At 41.5% G+C, this 15836-nt stretch overlaps 1 protein-coding gene across 4 annotated transcripts in view; it reads left to right on the top strand.

The window, feature by feature from the left end:
- The first annotated feature begins 2068 nt into the window (after positions 1-2068).
- Positions 2069-15836, top strand: part of TMEM117 (transmembrane protein 117) — a 530078-nt gene continuing 516310 nt past the window's right edge. For 2 of the 4 annotated variants that reach the window (XM_017529749.2, XM_017529762.2), the window contains exons 1-2: positions 2069-2184; positions 11382-11686. In XM_017529749.2, the coding sequence (XP_017385238.1) occupies positions 11410-11686 (277 nt within the window). In that variant the 5' untranslated portion in view covers positions 2069-2184; positions 11382-11409. Of the gene's footprint in view, positions 2185-2417; positions 2582-5234; positions 5306-11381; positions 11687-15836 lie in introns of those variants that run through there. The other 2 variants (XM_037738890.1, XM_017529758.2) reach the window with 2 other exon arrangements.

The raw sequence follows: 15836 nt of genomic DNA, 5'->3' as shown, positions 1-15836 counted from the left end.
GAGGTGGGCAGATCACTTGAGCTCAGGAGTTTGAGACCAGCCTGGACAATGTGGGAAAACCCTGTCTCTACAAAAAATACAAAAATTAGCCAGGTGTGGTGTTGTGTGCCTGTCGTCCTAGCTACTCTGGAGGCTGAGGTGGGAGGATCACTTGAGCACAGCAGGTCAAGGCTGCAAGAAGCTATAATTGTGCCACTGCACTCTGGCCTGGGGGACAGAATGAGACTCTGTCTCAAAGAAAATACTAATAATAAAAGAAATAAATTACAGACCTCAGTATTCTATATAATTTGTAACGCTTTACTAATTTTCAGTTTTAACTGACTGACCAGTCCTTGCTTTAAATGGAGAGCCAAGGAAAATACAGCATATGGAACCCATGTTAAACAGTTATTCTTTAGTGAATAATACTAATTACAGTTATAAAAGCACAGTGGAATATAATGACTAATATGTAGAATTAATCAACTATTTATGAGCCATTACTATAACTTACTATGTTAGATACTAAGGATACAATGATGAGTAAGATTAGTCTCTGCCCTCCAATAATTCATGAATTCATAGTGTAGTGGGGGAAAAAAGAAGTTGCAAAAAAGTACAACAAAAGTGTAATAGTAAAATGTACAAAGTGCTAACATAGGCAACAATTCTTTCTGGGAAAACTTGTTAAAGCATTACAAAAGAAAACCTTACTAGTTAAGAGTTCTGTAAAATGATCACAAACTGTGACTACTCTCTGTCTCTGTCTCTCTGTCTACATACACACACATATATATATATATGGTCATTCTTGGAAGCTAGAAAAATGTCAAATTAATGGGAAGTATGGCAGTGAATTCCCAATTATCCCCGTGCAGATTAGCTGCCCTGTGGCACTTGGGTATGGCTCTCTCCATCCCATTTCAAAATCTGCTGACACCTCAGCGCTCCCTCTTGCCATCCAACTCATTCCTGAATCAGGCTACCAGTCCAGGAGAGGGCCTACCTCTTCCTTCGTAAGTTTGCTACTATGGGCGTATAGAAATTATCCTTTTTCCATTTGATTATACACACTAGTGATAACTTCTATTACCACGAAATAAAAGCATGCTGGATAGCAGCTGTTAACACATTATAAGCAACTGGTAAACTGAAGTAGCAGTTGCTCTTAGGTGTGGCAACATATTTGATGGAAAGGAGGTTACATTCAGGAAGAGAGGAATTCGTCAAATATGGTCAAAGGGTCTTCCTGCCCTATGCTGCAGCAGTATCATTTAAGCACCATAGAATGACAGGCTCCTGAGAACCTCATGTTGCAAAAAGTTTAAAAATTGTGCATGAGTGTGTGCGCTTGATGTATATATGTGTGCATGCATGTGGGTATGTGTGCTTATATGTGTGTATACACATGAATGCATGAGAGTATTTGTGCATCGCTATGTTTGTATGAGTGTGTGTGTGTGTGTGTGTGTCTGCGTGTGTGTGAGTGAGACTGGTCAGGTTGGAAAGTAAGTATAAGACTCCTCATACTCCCCGTGGGCTCTGCCTCTCCCCACCCCCATATCCCCACAGCACCAATAGACAAAAACAGAAATGATGTTTTGCGACCTGAGATTGGTTTCGAAAGTTTGTAGCTCTTCCAGGACATTCCAGTGGGACACTCACTGGTTTCCTGCAGGATGGTGGATTTTCTGTCAGCCGCCCCCCAACCCCCACCAGGTTCCTGAGTCTTCCCCTGCCCGCAGCTGCCGCTCTGCAGAGGCGGGCCCGGCCTGGGCAGGCTCGGCCCGTGGCGCACGCTGCCCGCCGGCTGGAGTCAGCCCGTGGTGCGGGCGGGAGGGGAGCCAGCGAGAGGGCGGGGGCGGGGAGACGCCATGCCTCCAGCTGCAGGGGTTGCACACAGCTGGCATGATCGCGGTCACCTGCGAGGCGCCGGTTCCCTTGCGCTCGCGTTGCCCGGCCCGCGGCCGCGAACTTTGCGGCTGGAGCGCGGCGCGGCGAAGCACCGGCGCGGAGGGCGCCCGGCGTAGGCGGCGACGGGTGTGGGCCGAGCCGGTATTTATAGCTCCGTGACAGCAGCAGCGGCAGCGACGCCGCCGGCCCGTCTCGCCGTGCTTCCCAGCGAGGCCGCCGGCGCGCCAACGGCTGTGCTCGACCGCGACTCCGGTGTGCAGTCGCCCCACGCCCCGCGCGACCCTTCGGGTGAGTACCAGGGCCGGGGCGTTGGGCGCGCCTCCCCCGCCGCTCTGTCCGGCCGCAGCGGAGCCCTCCCGGCCCGGTCGCCCGCAGCCCGGCTGCCTCCTTGTCCCTGCCCGCGAGTGCGGAAGCAGCCGCGGAACCCCGGCCCGGCCCCCGAATTCCCGGGCGCCTCTGCTTCTGCCTTCCTGGGGATGGCAGCCAAAGAGGCATGTTGAAGTGTCAGGGAGGGAGGCGGACGCGCCAGCCCTCTGGCTAAGGGCAGAGGAGACTCCCGGGCGAAAGGCTCTTGGTGGGAGCCCTCAAACTCTCGACTCCGGCTCTGGCTCCGGGGTGCCCAGATACAGCGGGAGAGCAGACCTTGAACTTTCCTCGCTTCAGTGATTCCTAGCCTAGGAGCTGAGTTAAAGCCCTATTTTTCTTAATTAAATTAACAGGTTGCAGTTCATTGGTGATGTTCTTGCCGGGGGGAAAAAGACTTGGGTGTTTGGGTGTTTGCTAACTTCATCGTGACTAAATAAAACTATTTTTTTCAATCCTATTTTTGAAAATGCCACAGGCCCACAAGTGTGTTCTACCCTCTGTGGAAACAATGGTGTGTGTGTGTGTGTGCGCGCGCGTGAGAGAGACAGAGAGGAGTAAACATCACATGTTTGTCAGGAACCAAAAAGGGAAAAAAATGAGTAAAAGTATGTTGAATATAAGGCTATATGTATTGCCCTCCAAATTATAAATGATGTATTGTCCGAAATCCAAGGAAGGACGTCTAGGAAGCTTTCAGGATTTTGTTTTGGGTCGGAAACAACGTCTTCCAATTTATTGAATATAAAAGTAGTTGAATCCCTGTAAACCCCATTTTTGTTGTAAAGTATTGACATTTGACCATGGATATACTTTCTTTTATCCTCCCAGTCTTTGTAGTTTAAAAGTAGTTGTGGATTTTGACATTTTGACCCAGGTATTTATCCTTCCCATCCCACCCTCTTTCTGATCCTTGTGATGAGAAATTGGTTCTTGACAGCTTTATCCATGCTTCTTGAAGATATCTTTAAAAAAATAAACTTCATACATGAATGAATTTTATTTAATTTATTAAATGTTATTTTCTTTGGCATTGTGTTCAGAATATGATCATGGCAATTCCTTTTTTTTTTTTGAGACGGAGTCTTGCTTTGTCTCTCAGACCGGAATACAGTGGCGCGATCTCGGCTCACTGCAACCTCTGTCTCCCGGGTTCAAGTGATTCTGCCTCAGCCTCCTGTGTAGCTGGGATTACAGGCGTGCAGTGCACTACCACACCCGGCTAATTTTTTTATTTTTAGTAGAGACGGGGTTTCACCATGTTGGTTAGGCTGGACTCACCTCGTGATCCACCCACCTTGGCCTCCCAAAGTTCTGGGATTACAGGCGTGAGCCACCACACCTGGCCGGCATTTCTTTATTACAAACAAATCACTGAAAAAGGAGGTCTAAACATTTTTAAAGAATATAGTGGTGATTATTTTTTAACTTTATAATGTGCTAAGGCTTATAAATATTTTGTCATTTCAATGGAAAGTTGTCTCTGTTCAGAGGACACCTAGAACTACTTTGCTTTTGAGTCTCTGTCTTAAAAACTTGCATTGATTAAGTAATTTGTTTGCCCTAGGGCTGCAGAATAGCAACAAGGGAAAACAAATCACTTAAATATTGAAACAATGTGAAGAAAAAGTCCAGGAAGTAGTTTATTGATGTAATCCTCTGAATTAGCTAAGGTACCACAAATATTATCCTGGAATCTATCAGAACCACTTATGGTGGTTTTATTGATTGACTTAAAAGGTTGCTTTTTATTTAAAAGCCCCTGTGGTCTTTTGTATTAGACTAAAAGTAAGGAGTTCTAACTTTATTTCTGTTATTATTGCTATTTGTTTTTTTTTAACCTGTATTAAGCACTTGCATCATGTAGAATGCTATACATAATCTTTTCTTACCTTTTTATCTAACAATTTAAGATAATATACTAAGACCTGTCATTACCTCAGGACTGGCCTGTGTGTATGTGTACATATATGTGTGTGTTTGGGACTAGGCTGCTAAGTATAAGGCTTCTTGGCTGGGCTTGGTGGCTCCCGCCTGTAATCCCAGCACTTTGGGAGGCTGAGGCAGGCGGACCATGAGGTCAGGAGATCGAGACTATCTTGGCCAACATGGTAAAACCCTGTCTCTACTAAAATATAAAAAAATTAACCAGGCATGGTGGAACGTTTCTGTAGTCCCAGCTGCTTGGAAGGCTGAGGTAGGGCAATCGCTTGAACCTGGGAGGCAGAGGTTGCAGTGAGCTGAGATCACACCACCGCACTCTAGCCTGGCTATTGAGCAAGACTCTGTCTCAAAAAAAAAAAAAAAGCCTTCTCATACACCTCATGGGCTCTGCCTCTCTCCACCCTCACATCCCATACCACCAATAGACAAAAACATTGAAAGGATGTTTTGCCACCTGAGATTGCTTTTGAAAATTTGTAGCTCTTTGATGACATTCCATATATCTGGTTTTTCTACCTTTCTGCCATTTCTCCTTTTGCAGATTTGGATGCCCATTATCCAGACTCTACTCTCTCTGGAATGGAGTCCTCTGGTTTTTTTTTCTCACCCACGGCCAGTCTGTTATCTATTATCCATATATCTGTTTATTCATTTATTCATCCATCAGCAAATATTTATTGAGGGCCTACTAGGTACAAGTCATCACTTAGTATTTACTCTTACTTCCTTCCCATTGACATTTTGTTCTGTATTTTATACTACACACAAAGGTAACTAAGAGCAATAACTTTGGGGTTGTATAGAGGTAGTTATGCCTGTTTTTGTCAGTTGGTAGCTGTATGGCCCTGGGCAGATCATAACCTCTGAATTTCTGTTTCTTCACTGGTAAATCCCAATGGCTAGTTTCAGAAATAATTGAGAGAATTCTTGTAAAGTGCTTTCCAAGAGCCCAAACCCTTAAAAGCACCAAAAAGTGTTCATTACAAGTTTGTTGTCTACATCTACTGCAACCGTCTTCATCTCAGGAAATGCATTTTCCATCTCAGGATATGGCAGTTCCATTCTGCATTTTGCCTAGGTCACGTCTACATCCAGTGCATCAGTAAATCTTATTCGTTCTCTTTCAGTGTATCCAGAAGTAGAGCTGTTTAAACTGCCTGCCTTAATTTCTCTCTGGTTGGTCCAAGTTGCATCTCTTTGGCAACAGCTTCCTCAGTAGCTTCCCTGCTTCTGTTCCTGGCCCTCCTTTCTTACAAAATATTTTCAACCAGGAAACAGACTGGCCCTTCTGACATAGTAAGTCAGATTATGTTCCTCCTCTACTTCCTATCTCACTCAAGGTGAAAGCCCACACAGAAGAGCTTCAAGGCCTGCTCATGATCAGATGCTACCTTGTGTACCTCATCTCTTTCATACTCCCCCACACCTGTCATACTACTCATCCAGTCACACTACCCTCCATGCAGATCCTCGATTTGCTCTAAGCATGCACCTGACAATGGCCTTTGCAACTTCTGTTCCTTCTGTCTGGATCACTCTTTCCCCAGATAGCAAAAAATAGGCAATTGGTAAATATTGAACACATGAATGAATGAATGTTATTATAAAATTAACAAATCTGTATATCATCACTGATTGTATCACTCTTCTGCTCTGAAACTGTGATAATTCTCTGTTCTCTACTCAGTAAAATACAGACCAACACTTTTGAATAATATTTGTTGGATTGGCTTCAAATTATCCTTAGCTGTCACAGCATAACTCCAAGCACCTGGTGTTCCAGCCACACAGAACTACTGATATGTCTGTAAATCAGTCCCAGACAGTTTTCTCTGTGCCTTTTCACAAAATAGAAGTACTGTGACTTTTTAAAATATGAGATGGCTTTATTATCAGAAACTTCCTAACTAATGTAAAGGGTAAGATTTTGGAATTTATGTCCTTATGTGGGGAAGGCATTGAATGGAACGTTGAAGCGAGGTGACTTGGATTTAAATTATGGCTCTGGCATAAATTAATTTTGTTATTCTTTACAAGTTACTAAACTCTAAATCTCAGTTTCAACATTTGTAAAATGGGGAAAATAATATTTTCTTCATTGGGTTGCTATGAAATTTAAGAGATGCTTGTAAAACTCATCAACATAGTGTCTGGTATATAGTATGTGCTCAATAAATGTTAGCCTTAGTAATAGTAATTTATCACCTTGTGCTGAAGTGAGAGGTGATTGGGTGGGAGTGCATTAATATTGTTACTGGCCAAGTCATCAATGCAGTCTTTGGACTCCACTGCTCCTCTTCGCTTTGTTTCCCTTGGTGGAAGTTGAATGTCAGGTTGCTCCACCTTCTTCTCGTCTCACCTAAACAATGAGGGAGCTTCTCTTTGTGAATGTACCACTCAGCTCATCCAGTAGATGCCTATTGATCACCCAATATGAGCCCAGTACTGTGCTGTGCCCTGGCAGTAAACAGCCCCTTCTCTGAGGAGCTTATGATCAAGAGAGGGAGACAAATAGATACACAGATAATTTCGATATAATTTCGCTAGGAGCTAAGATAAAAGCTCATTCTCATCTGTGGTTACAGAAATGAATGTTTTAAAATGGAAAGGTTTTGCAGACTATGTGCCCTGTGTAACATAGTCCATTTGAACAGGCTCAAGCCTGGATTTAAATTAACAGTAGATTCACCAAGTGATTATACTGATTGTAAAGATGTTTTATATGCACTACAGAGGTGAAAACAGTTTTGGTTCTCTTGATAATATCAGGGTATCTAAGGAACTAAAAAGCAGGGCTGAGATGACTAGGCAAACATTTGCAGCCTGTGTACAAAGTCATGAAGTGAGGCTAAGCAGAGGTCTTATCCAAATTATTATGTAAGGTTTGAAATTTGGGACCCTCTAGAAAATATTACATCAATTTACAGATTACGAGGCAAGAATAAATTCCAGTCAGCTTAAATGATCAATAATGGGGTCCTGTTTTGTTCTCCTAGTTGAAGCTGTTAGTGGAAATAAAGAATAAGCTGTAAGCATGATGGGAAATACCTTGCTGTAAGAAACACTTCCAGCTTTGTGGTATATTGGAAAGATTAAGGGCTAGGTTAGAAAGATTAGAAAGATTAAGGGCCCTTAGACTTGGGTATGTCCTCTGTAAAATCTTCCTCTTTGTTCTCATTCCTCCAGTGCAAAGCTGTCCAGTCCTTCCTGTGAGCAACTACTCTGCTCTAGACTTAGCTATGTCATAGAACTTACACTCTATTGAAATTATTTGATAACTAGACTATGAACATTTTAATAAAAGTTTATGCACATATATACATTTGTCAGTGTTTAGAAGAAGATCTGAAAGTAATTCCACCAAATTTGTAAGCAGTCATATCTCTGAGGAGAGGGATTTGGGCAGAGGAGAGAATATTGTTTAATTTTTGTTAATATATGCTCATTTTACCTCTATATTGTTTTGATTTTTAAATAAGTCTGTATTATGATTGTAAGACAAAAGTAATAATTGAAAAGAGGAGACCGAGTGTGGTGGCTCAAACCCGTAATCCCAGCATGTTGGGAGCCTTAGGTGGGCAGATCACTTGAGCCCAGAAGTTTAAGACCAATCTAAGGTACATGGCAAAACCCTGTCTCTACAGAAAATACAAAAGTGAAACCAGACATGGTGGCACATGCCTGTGGTTCAAACTATTCGGGAGGCCGAGGTGGGAGGATTGCTTGAGCCCAGGAGGTGGAGGCTGCAGTGAGCCATGGTTGTGCCAGCTCTGCATTTCCACCTGAGAGGACCTCTGCATTTCATCTTTCTCACCATCCCAATCTTAGACAGTGTTAGTCTGGATTCAAATCCTGATGTTTCCACTTACTGCTTATGTAAATTAAACAGGCAGCAACTGCTCTGAGCCTTTGTTTTCTTCCCTGTAATGTGAGAGTGATAGTAGCATTCATGGCATTACTGTGGGAATTAAATAAGATCATGTACTAGTGCAGGATTATTGCTCAATGATGTAGTCCTCTTTCCCAAAATAATATAAATGCTGGAGAGAAACAGCTGTCTCAGAAATTTTTTGAATGTTCTAATTTAACTTGAGCATGTGGACATTACATAGCCCACGAAGCAAGATTCTGAAGTTAAAAACAACAAAAAAATAAGTATGTGCTAGCCCTCCAAAATGCATGCATTTAAAGAAAGAATCAAGATTTTATGTATTGGAGTTGATATGGCTGTCTGCAGGAAATGGTGATCAGGCCCTGGAATTAGCCCCAGAGGCTCAGTTCACAACTCTTCTGCCGGGTGACTTTGGGTCAGTTACGAAGTCTTTGTGAGCCTCAATTTCCTCTCTGTAAGATGAAGTGATAGGAATGATAATAATGGTATTTCAGTAGTATTTCTAAATCCTACTGCCTTGATTGTGTGTGTTCATGGTGGGAGGGAAGGTGGTGGTAGCAGCCATATCAGAATTCTTCACTGGCAAAAGAAACAACAGCAACTCGTAATAACAGCTTTTTAAATAATACTTTTTTTTCTAGTTCTGATGGGGGTATAGGAACTATTTCTTTTTCATGACTCACTGGGCCTTAAGATGATTTTTGTGAATTTTTCTTGTCATGGTGGTCTTTGGACATTTCCAAAAGTGTTGTGTGAAGTTGAGTTGAAAACCAACCTATTCTGGCATTCTTATACATTGAATATCATGAAAACGCGTAAAAGTTCATTTTTGTTCTTCAGTACTTGCTCTGCTGTCTTTGGTGTGAGAATCAAATGTTTAGGTTTCTGCTGCTATATAGCAGGTGATGAGCCTCATATTGAAAAATACAAAAAGAAAAACAAGACTCTTACAATAGTCACCATTCCTAGGCGATCCAAGCTACAGCCCCGGGGGACAGATTTCAGAGTGTTCAACAAAGATAACAAGGGACTTGAAATTGCCTAGAAGGCTTATGAATCCAAGGCACAGTGACTATTTGCTAGGCTGAATTCTATTGCCAGTCTTTTTGCATGTTTATATTGCTTTTGTAAAATAGTTATGACAAGTCTTCATTAACTAAGGTTGTGGGTTGAATTGGTATTTATCAGCCCAGAATATTGGATTGGGACTTGGGAACCTTGGAGACTGTCTCAGATCTTCCATTGACTTAGGATCCTCCCCTACCAAGTGTTCAGGGTTTATAAAAGATTCTCTCTCTCTCTGTCTCTCTCTCTCTCTCTCTCTCTCTCTCTTTCTCTCTCTCTCTCTCTCTCACACACACACACACACACACACACACACACACACACACACATTTTCTTATGTATTAGAAGTAGGTATTACGGAATTAATGTAATTGTGTCTAGAGAAGAACATGTCTCCAGAAGACATTCAAGGGATGGCATTCCTGGGACTGGGCCCTGGGCCTACTCTCTAGGTAAGGAAAGTGCCAGGAGTTGATCTGCCTGTTTGCAGAGAACAGTGATCATTCCCCTGGAGTCAGCCTCAGAGGCTCAGATCAGAGATCTCCTGCTGGGTGACTTTGAGCAAGTTACAAAATCTGTGTCAACCCCAATTTCCACCTTGTAAACTGAAGTGACAGAAATGATAATAACGGTATTTCAGGGGGTTGTTATGACAAAAATGACACAACGATACATGGGGACATCCAGCACAGAGCCTGGCATGTAAAATGCTGTAGGCTTTGTAAGGGACCCTCTTCTCCCTCTTCCCTTTCTGAATTCTGAATAAATTGAGAGAGAAGAAAAATGAATTGGCAGATGGCAGTCAAATTTTTGCCTGTATTATTTTTTATATCTAAGATTTAATCAGCATTATTGCTGAAAAACACATAGTTTAGTCTGAGAGCAAATGGGCTCACGAAAGCCAAACCCCAGAATTAGAAAGATGTAATCATCCACTTACAAGCCATGGTGGACCCAGACAGATCTCTTCATGTGGAAGTTATAGCTTGTGTTCTTTATGGGAAAGCTGGTTCCCAAAGAGGGGAGAGGGAGGAGCTGAGCAAGACTTTGGAGGTGGGCTTGAACATTTGCATTTGCAGACAGCTATGTACTTTCAGTGCACATTCAGGTTAGGACCCACTACTGTGGTCATATTACATATTTTGCAGTGCTCTTTGCCTTTGGATGCGCCGTGGTCACTGCCTAGAGTGGCTAGCCTTCTATCCGTCCCTTCCTGACTAGAAAAAAATTCTACTAATCCTCCAGCCTTAGTCTTGGGCATGTCCTCTGTAAAATCTCCCTGTTTGTTCTCATTTCCCTAGTGCAAAGCTGTCCAGTCCTTCCTGTGGGCAACTACTCTGTCCTAGACTTAGCTATGTCATAGAACTTATACTCTATTGAAATTATTTGATAACTAGACTATGAACATTTTAATAAAAGTTTATGCACATATATACATTTGTCAGTGTTTAGAAGAAGATCTGAAAGTAATTCCACCAAATTTGTAAGCAGTCAAATCTCTGAGGAGAGGGATTTGGGCAGAGGAGAGAATATTGTTTAATTTTTGTTAATATATGCTCATTTTACCTCTGTGTTGTTTTGATTTTTAAATAACTCTGTATTATGATTGTAAGACAAAAGTGATAATCAAAAAGAGGAGGCTGAGTATGGTGGCTCACACCCATTATCCCAGCATTTTGGGAGCCTTAGGTGGGCAGATCACTTGAGCCCAGAAGTTTAAGACCAATCTAAGGTATATGGCAAAACCCTGTCTCTACAGAAAATACGAAAGTGAAACCAGGCATGGTGGCACATGCCTGTGGTTCAAGCTACTCGGGAGGCCGAGGTGAGAGGATTGCTTGAGCCCAGGAGGTGGAGGCTGCAGTGAGCCATGGTTGTGCCCGCTCTGCGTTTCCACCTCAGAGGACCTCTGCATGTCATCTTGCCCACCATCCCAATCTTAGACAGTGTTCTGCCCTCTCACATCCCCTTTCTCCTCCCCTACTCTTTTATTGTCTTTCTTTCCCAAGTCCTCAAATAATCAGAGGTATGATTAGATATTAGGGAAGGGACAGTATTCACTTTCCTCATTCTCGTACTTGTCCTGGAGCCATAAGTGGAAACAGATATCATTTTTTTCCAAATACATTTTATGGAACTGTTATAAACCTGAACTGATAACAAGAAGAGAGAGAGACTATTTGTTTTCCTGCTCTAACCCTATCTATCTTTTCTTAAACAGGTAAACTACGAAGTTGAAGTTTTGAAGAATGGGTAAAGACTTTCGTTACTATTTTCAGCATCCCTGGTCTCGCATGATTGTGGCTTACTTGGTGATCTTCTTTAACTTCTTAATATTTGCGGAGGACCCGGTTTCTCATAGCCAAACAGAAGCCAATGTTATTGTTGTTGGAAACTGTTTTTCATTTGTTACGAATAAATACCCTAGAGGAGTTGGCTGGAGGATTTTGAAGGTGCTTCTATGGCTGCTTGCCATTCTCATAGGACTAATAGCTGGCAAATTTCTGTTCCATCAGCGTTTGTTTGGTAAGTACCATGACCCATGAAATGCAATGTTGCTAATTAATTTCTATTCTCCAAGGTACAACTTTGCTGTTTCTAAATGCCAGTGTAGGAGGCGTTTGAGTTTGTTTTCCTGCCTGAAGTTGTCATGCATTGTTGTAACGGGATTCTTCAACCATTCTCTGTTTAATGGTATACTTTACCTACTGTCTAAGGAAAACGAGCATGAGGCAAAATTAGTACCAAACTTCACTTCAAAAAAAATAGCAGTAGGCCAGGTGTGGTGGCTCATGCCTGTAATCCCACCACTTTGGGAGGGCAAGATGGGCAGATCACTTGAGGTCAGAAGTTCGAGACCAGCCTGGCCCACATGGTGAAACCCCATCTCTATTAAAAATACAAACATTAACCAGGCATAGTGGTACATATATGTAATCCCAGCTACTTGAGAGGTTGAAGGGGAGGATGGCTTGAACCCAGGAGGCAGAGGTTGCAGTGAGCTGAGATCATGCCACTGCACTCCAGCCTGGGTGACAGAGTAAGACTCTGTCACACACAAAAAAAGATAAAATGAATATATATATATATATAATTTTATTTAGAGAAGATATGAACATGAAAGTGGCTTTTTCCCCCCATAAATAGTTCCTAAGTATTGTATAGTAGAGAGTTTATAAATCATAAAGAAAATACCAGCTGGGTGCGGTGGCTCACACCTGTAATTCCAGCACTTTGGGAGGTTGAGGTGGGTGGATCACGATGTGAAGAGATCAAGACCATCCTGGTCAACATGGTGAAACCCTACCTCTACTAAAAAAAATAAAAATAAAAATTACCTGGGCGTGGCAGTATATGTCTGTAATCCCAGCTACTTGGCAGGCTGAGGCAGGAGAATTGCTTGAACCCAGGAGGCAGAGGTTGCAGTGAGCCCAGATCATGCCACTGCACCCAGCCATATCATACCACATTTTCATTAAATATATTTTACACGTTTTCATTCATGGAGTTGGAACTCTAAACTCCCCCTCCCCTTTTTTTAAACATTGGCTTTAGGATGTTTATTTTGAACCCATCCAACTGTAGAATAGTGTATTAATAAGGAATCTCTTGGTAATAACAACAAGACTAAATTAGTTTAAGTTAAAAAGGATTACTGTAAGGACGTTGGGATAGGCCGAGGGTGGAATTTATTTTGGACAGCGGGATGAATGGAACCAAGGGCTTGAAATCTGTGAGGATGCTGTTTGTCTGACTTCCTCTATACTATCTGCTTTATTTTCCGTTTACACTGAAGGTGAATTTTTATTTACCTGGAGAGACTGGCTTGACTTTCCTGGTCTCAAGTTTAAGCTCTCAGAGAAGAGAGTGAAGTTGTCTCAGTTAGGGTGTGGTTCCCACCTCTGAATTAATCGATTTTTGCCTAGAGGTAGGTGACATTTATTCAATAAATGTTCATCACTTATTACATGCCAGACACAATTCTAGACAGTGAATCAAGCAGGCAAGGTCTCTGCCCTCATAAAAATTTACTTCCTACAGGAGAGAGGAGGACTAAACAAATAAACGTATACTCTGTGTGAGTGGGGGAAAAGAAAGTAGTATTAAATGCTGTAGCTGGGTCAGTTAGGAAGAGAATTTAGTAACAGCTTTGGACTTGGCAGTGGTAAGATGATAGGTGAATTAGTGAAGGTATTTTTGGTCTAATGGCTGGGTTAGAAATCATGGCAATGGCAATGATTTAAGGAATAAATAAATACACCCCCCGACACATACAGTATTACATATATATTTTTCTCTATTTCTTAAACTATTGCCATCTGTTTTTATTATATAAATATATAAAATGCACATATTTTATATTTATTGTCTATGCATATATGAATAAAATGCATGCATATGAATATATGCACATAGTTTCTAGACATTTAGTAAGAAACTAGAAGAAAGAAATGGAGAAGTGCTAAAAATGGAAGAAGGGCCGAGGGGAAGTTTTGTTGTTGGTGGTGGTGCAGATAGTTTTATTTGGGGTTTAAGATTAATTGACCTGCTTATATTTATAGGAGAAGGAGCTAGATTAAAGTGGAGATAAAAATATGTAGAAAAAAGACAGCATCTGGAGATTTCTGTGGTCTGGGACTTAAGACACAGGTAGAAATGGTGGCTTAGAGAGGACAAGAGGAGAGACCCCAGTGTCTCAAACATAGGCATGAGTGAGATAAAGATTGGTACTCCCATAGGTGTGTTTGAGGTGGAAGAATGGGAAGGTGAATATTCTTCTTTCACCTGATAACCTCTATTACTATGAAAAAGATGATCTGACGATAAAGATAGAGGGGCTTGATGATACAAGGGATTTATGAAAGTGGTCAAGGTTTGGAACAGTGGCCCTAGGGAGTTTGGAAATGAACTGACTCAGAACAAAGGAGAGGGTTGCTGATTATCGCTGAGGGTTGTTAGCCATTATAAATCTGAATGATAGCAATCTGGATTGTTGAGGAGCATTCATTTTGAGAGCTTAGTCATCCAGAAGAGAATTTGAGCATGATTCATCTGGGTGAGGACTGCCCAGGCTTGCTGTATTGGAAACAAAGGATGGAAAATAAATGAAGAATTCTAGTAAAAGCATTATTGATTTGATTGACAGGGAGTTCGGGCTGGACATGGAGAACAGGTGAGGGAGGTGATGGTCTGGGAGGAATGGGCAGGGACCTGAAGATTTGGATGAAACTCAACAGATGAGATAGGAGTAAGAAAAGGGGAAAGGATTGGTGGGTGTGGTCAGATGACATGTTGTAACAGAAGTAAACTATTCTTCAGTGGTGATTCCCAAGTAGGGTGTGGTCTTCAGAGAGTGAGTCCTAAAGTGGAGCGGAGAGATGGGTCATAAACACAGAGAATATTTAGGAGCTCAGTTTTTTTGGATCATCCACCAAACATTAAACAAGCACCATGCTCTGCATCGTAATTATGTGGATGGAAGAAGATAAGGGTGGAGAATGAATGGGAGCGGGTCGTTTTCCAAGAATGGGTGGGGAGGGCTGGGAGACAAAACAATAGATACCTGTTGCAAGCAATGGCTGGATGTATTTGGATCCCATTCAAGAAATGTTCTTAGTGTAGGAAGTTAAGGCAAATTTAGACCAAAATATCCAGTTTGGAGAAAAGTTTTCTGCCTTTATTGAAGATTGATTGAGAATCATACCATTAAGCTAATGGTATTAATAATAAACAGGGCATTTGGTTTCGTAATTGCTACATTTTATTAAATTATTCTGTTGCAAACTTTTATCTCTTATGCTAAAGTCACATTTCAGTTATGGCTTACATTTTAATTCTCCTATTGGTATAAATAATCAGCTCCAAAAAAACACTTTAGATTTCAAGTGGTTTATTCAGTACAAATTATTTTAAAATAATGGAAGTGAGTTCATTTTTTTGTTTTCTTACAGTGGGAAAGATTCTGTGATGTAGTCAGCTTTATTACTTCTAATTGCCAATTTTCTTCTTTTTTTCTTACTAAAAATTCTATGAAATTATATGGGATACTAAGGAATCATAACCTTCTGTAAATCTTGGTGAAGACTCTTGATTTAATTTCCTGATGAACTCCAAACTTCTTCCCTCTCATTTTCTGATCCAATTTCTTATGAACTTTGAACTTGTCTTCTCCTTCTGTCTCTGCTCATGGGAATTGATTCTTCCTTGCTTCATGAACTATTAATCATTTCCTCCTATTAGTTATCTGCTCCTTTTGTTCATTATGGATCTTGCTACTGGAATTATTTTTTCTGTATTGGTAAATGGCTTCTACCACTGTTCTGTGGTGAGCAGATCTGTGCAAACCTATCCCCAAAGACTGAGGGAGCTGAGAGGCTGAAGAAAGAGGCTGGCACATCCAGTTTCTCAGGAAACAACATTTAATAGCGACCTAGTACTTGTAAGATGATAGATCCTTGGCCTGTTACCCTCCAGACCCAGGGCTTATCCATGATAGGGAACTGGCCTAAAGGAAGGATTCATGGTAAATAGATAACATAGAAATCTTACAGGCCTTCACAGAACTAGGGTTGGTCAGAAGTCAACATGATGGATTAGCATTCAAGACGGAGTTACTTTGACGTGCAGAACTATCAACAGAATAAAATCTAAACTCCTTTGATTGATATCCAAAGCT

This window comes from Cebus imitator, unplaced genomic scaffold, assembly GCF_001604975.1.
Source record: "Cebus imitator isolate Cc_AM_T3 unplaced genomic scaffold, Cebus_imitator-1.0 Scaffold2, whole genome shotgun sequence".
Taxonomy (NCBI): Eukaryota; Metazoa; Chordata; class Mammalia; order Primates; family Cebidae; genus Cebus; species Cebus imitator.
The sequence above is the reverse complement of the archived record's forward strand: the minus strand, read 5'-3'. Positions and strand labels throughout refer to the sequence as shown.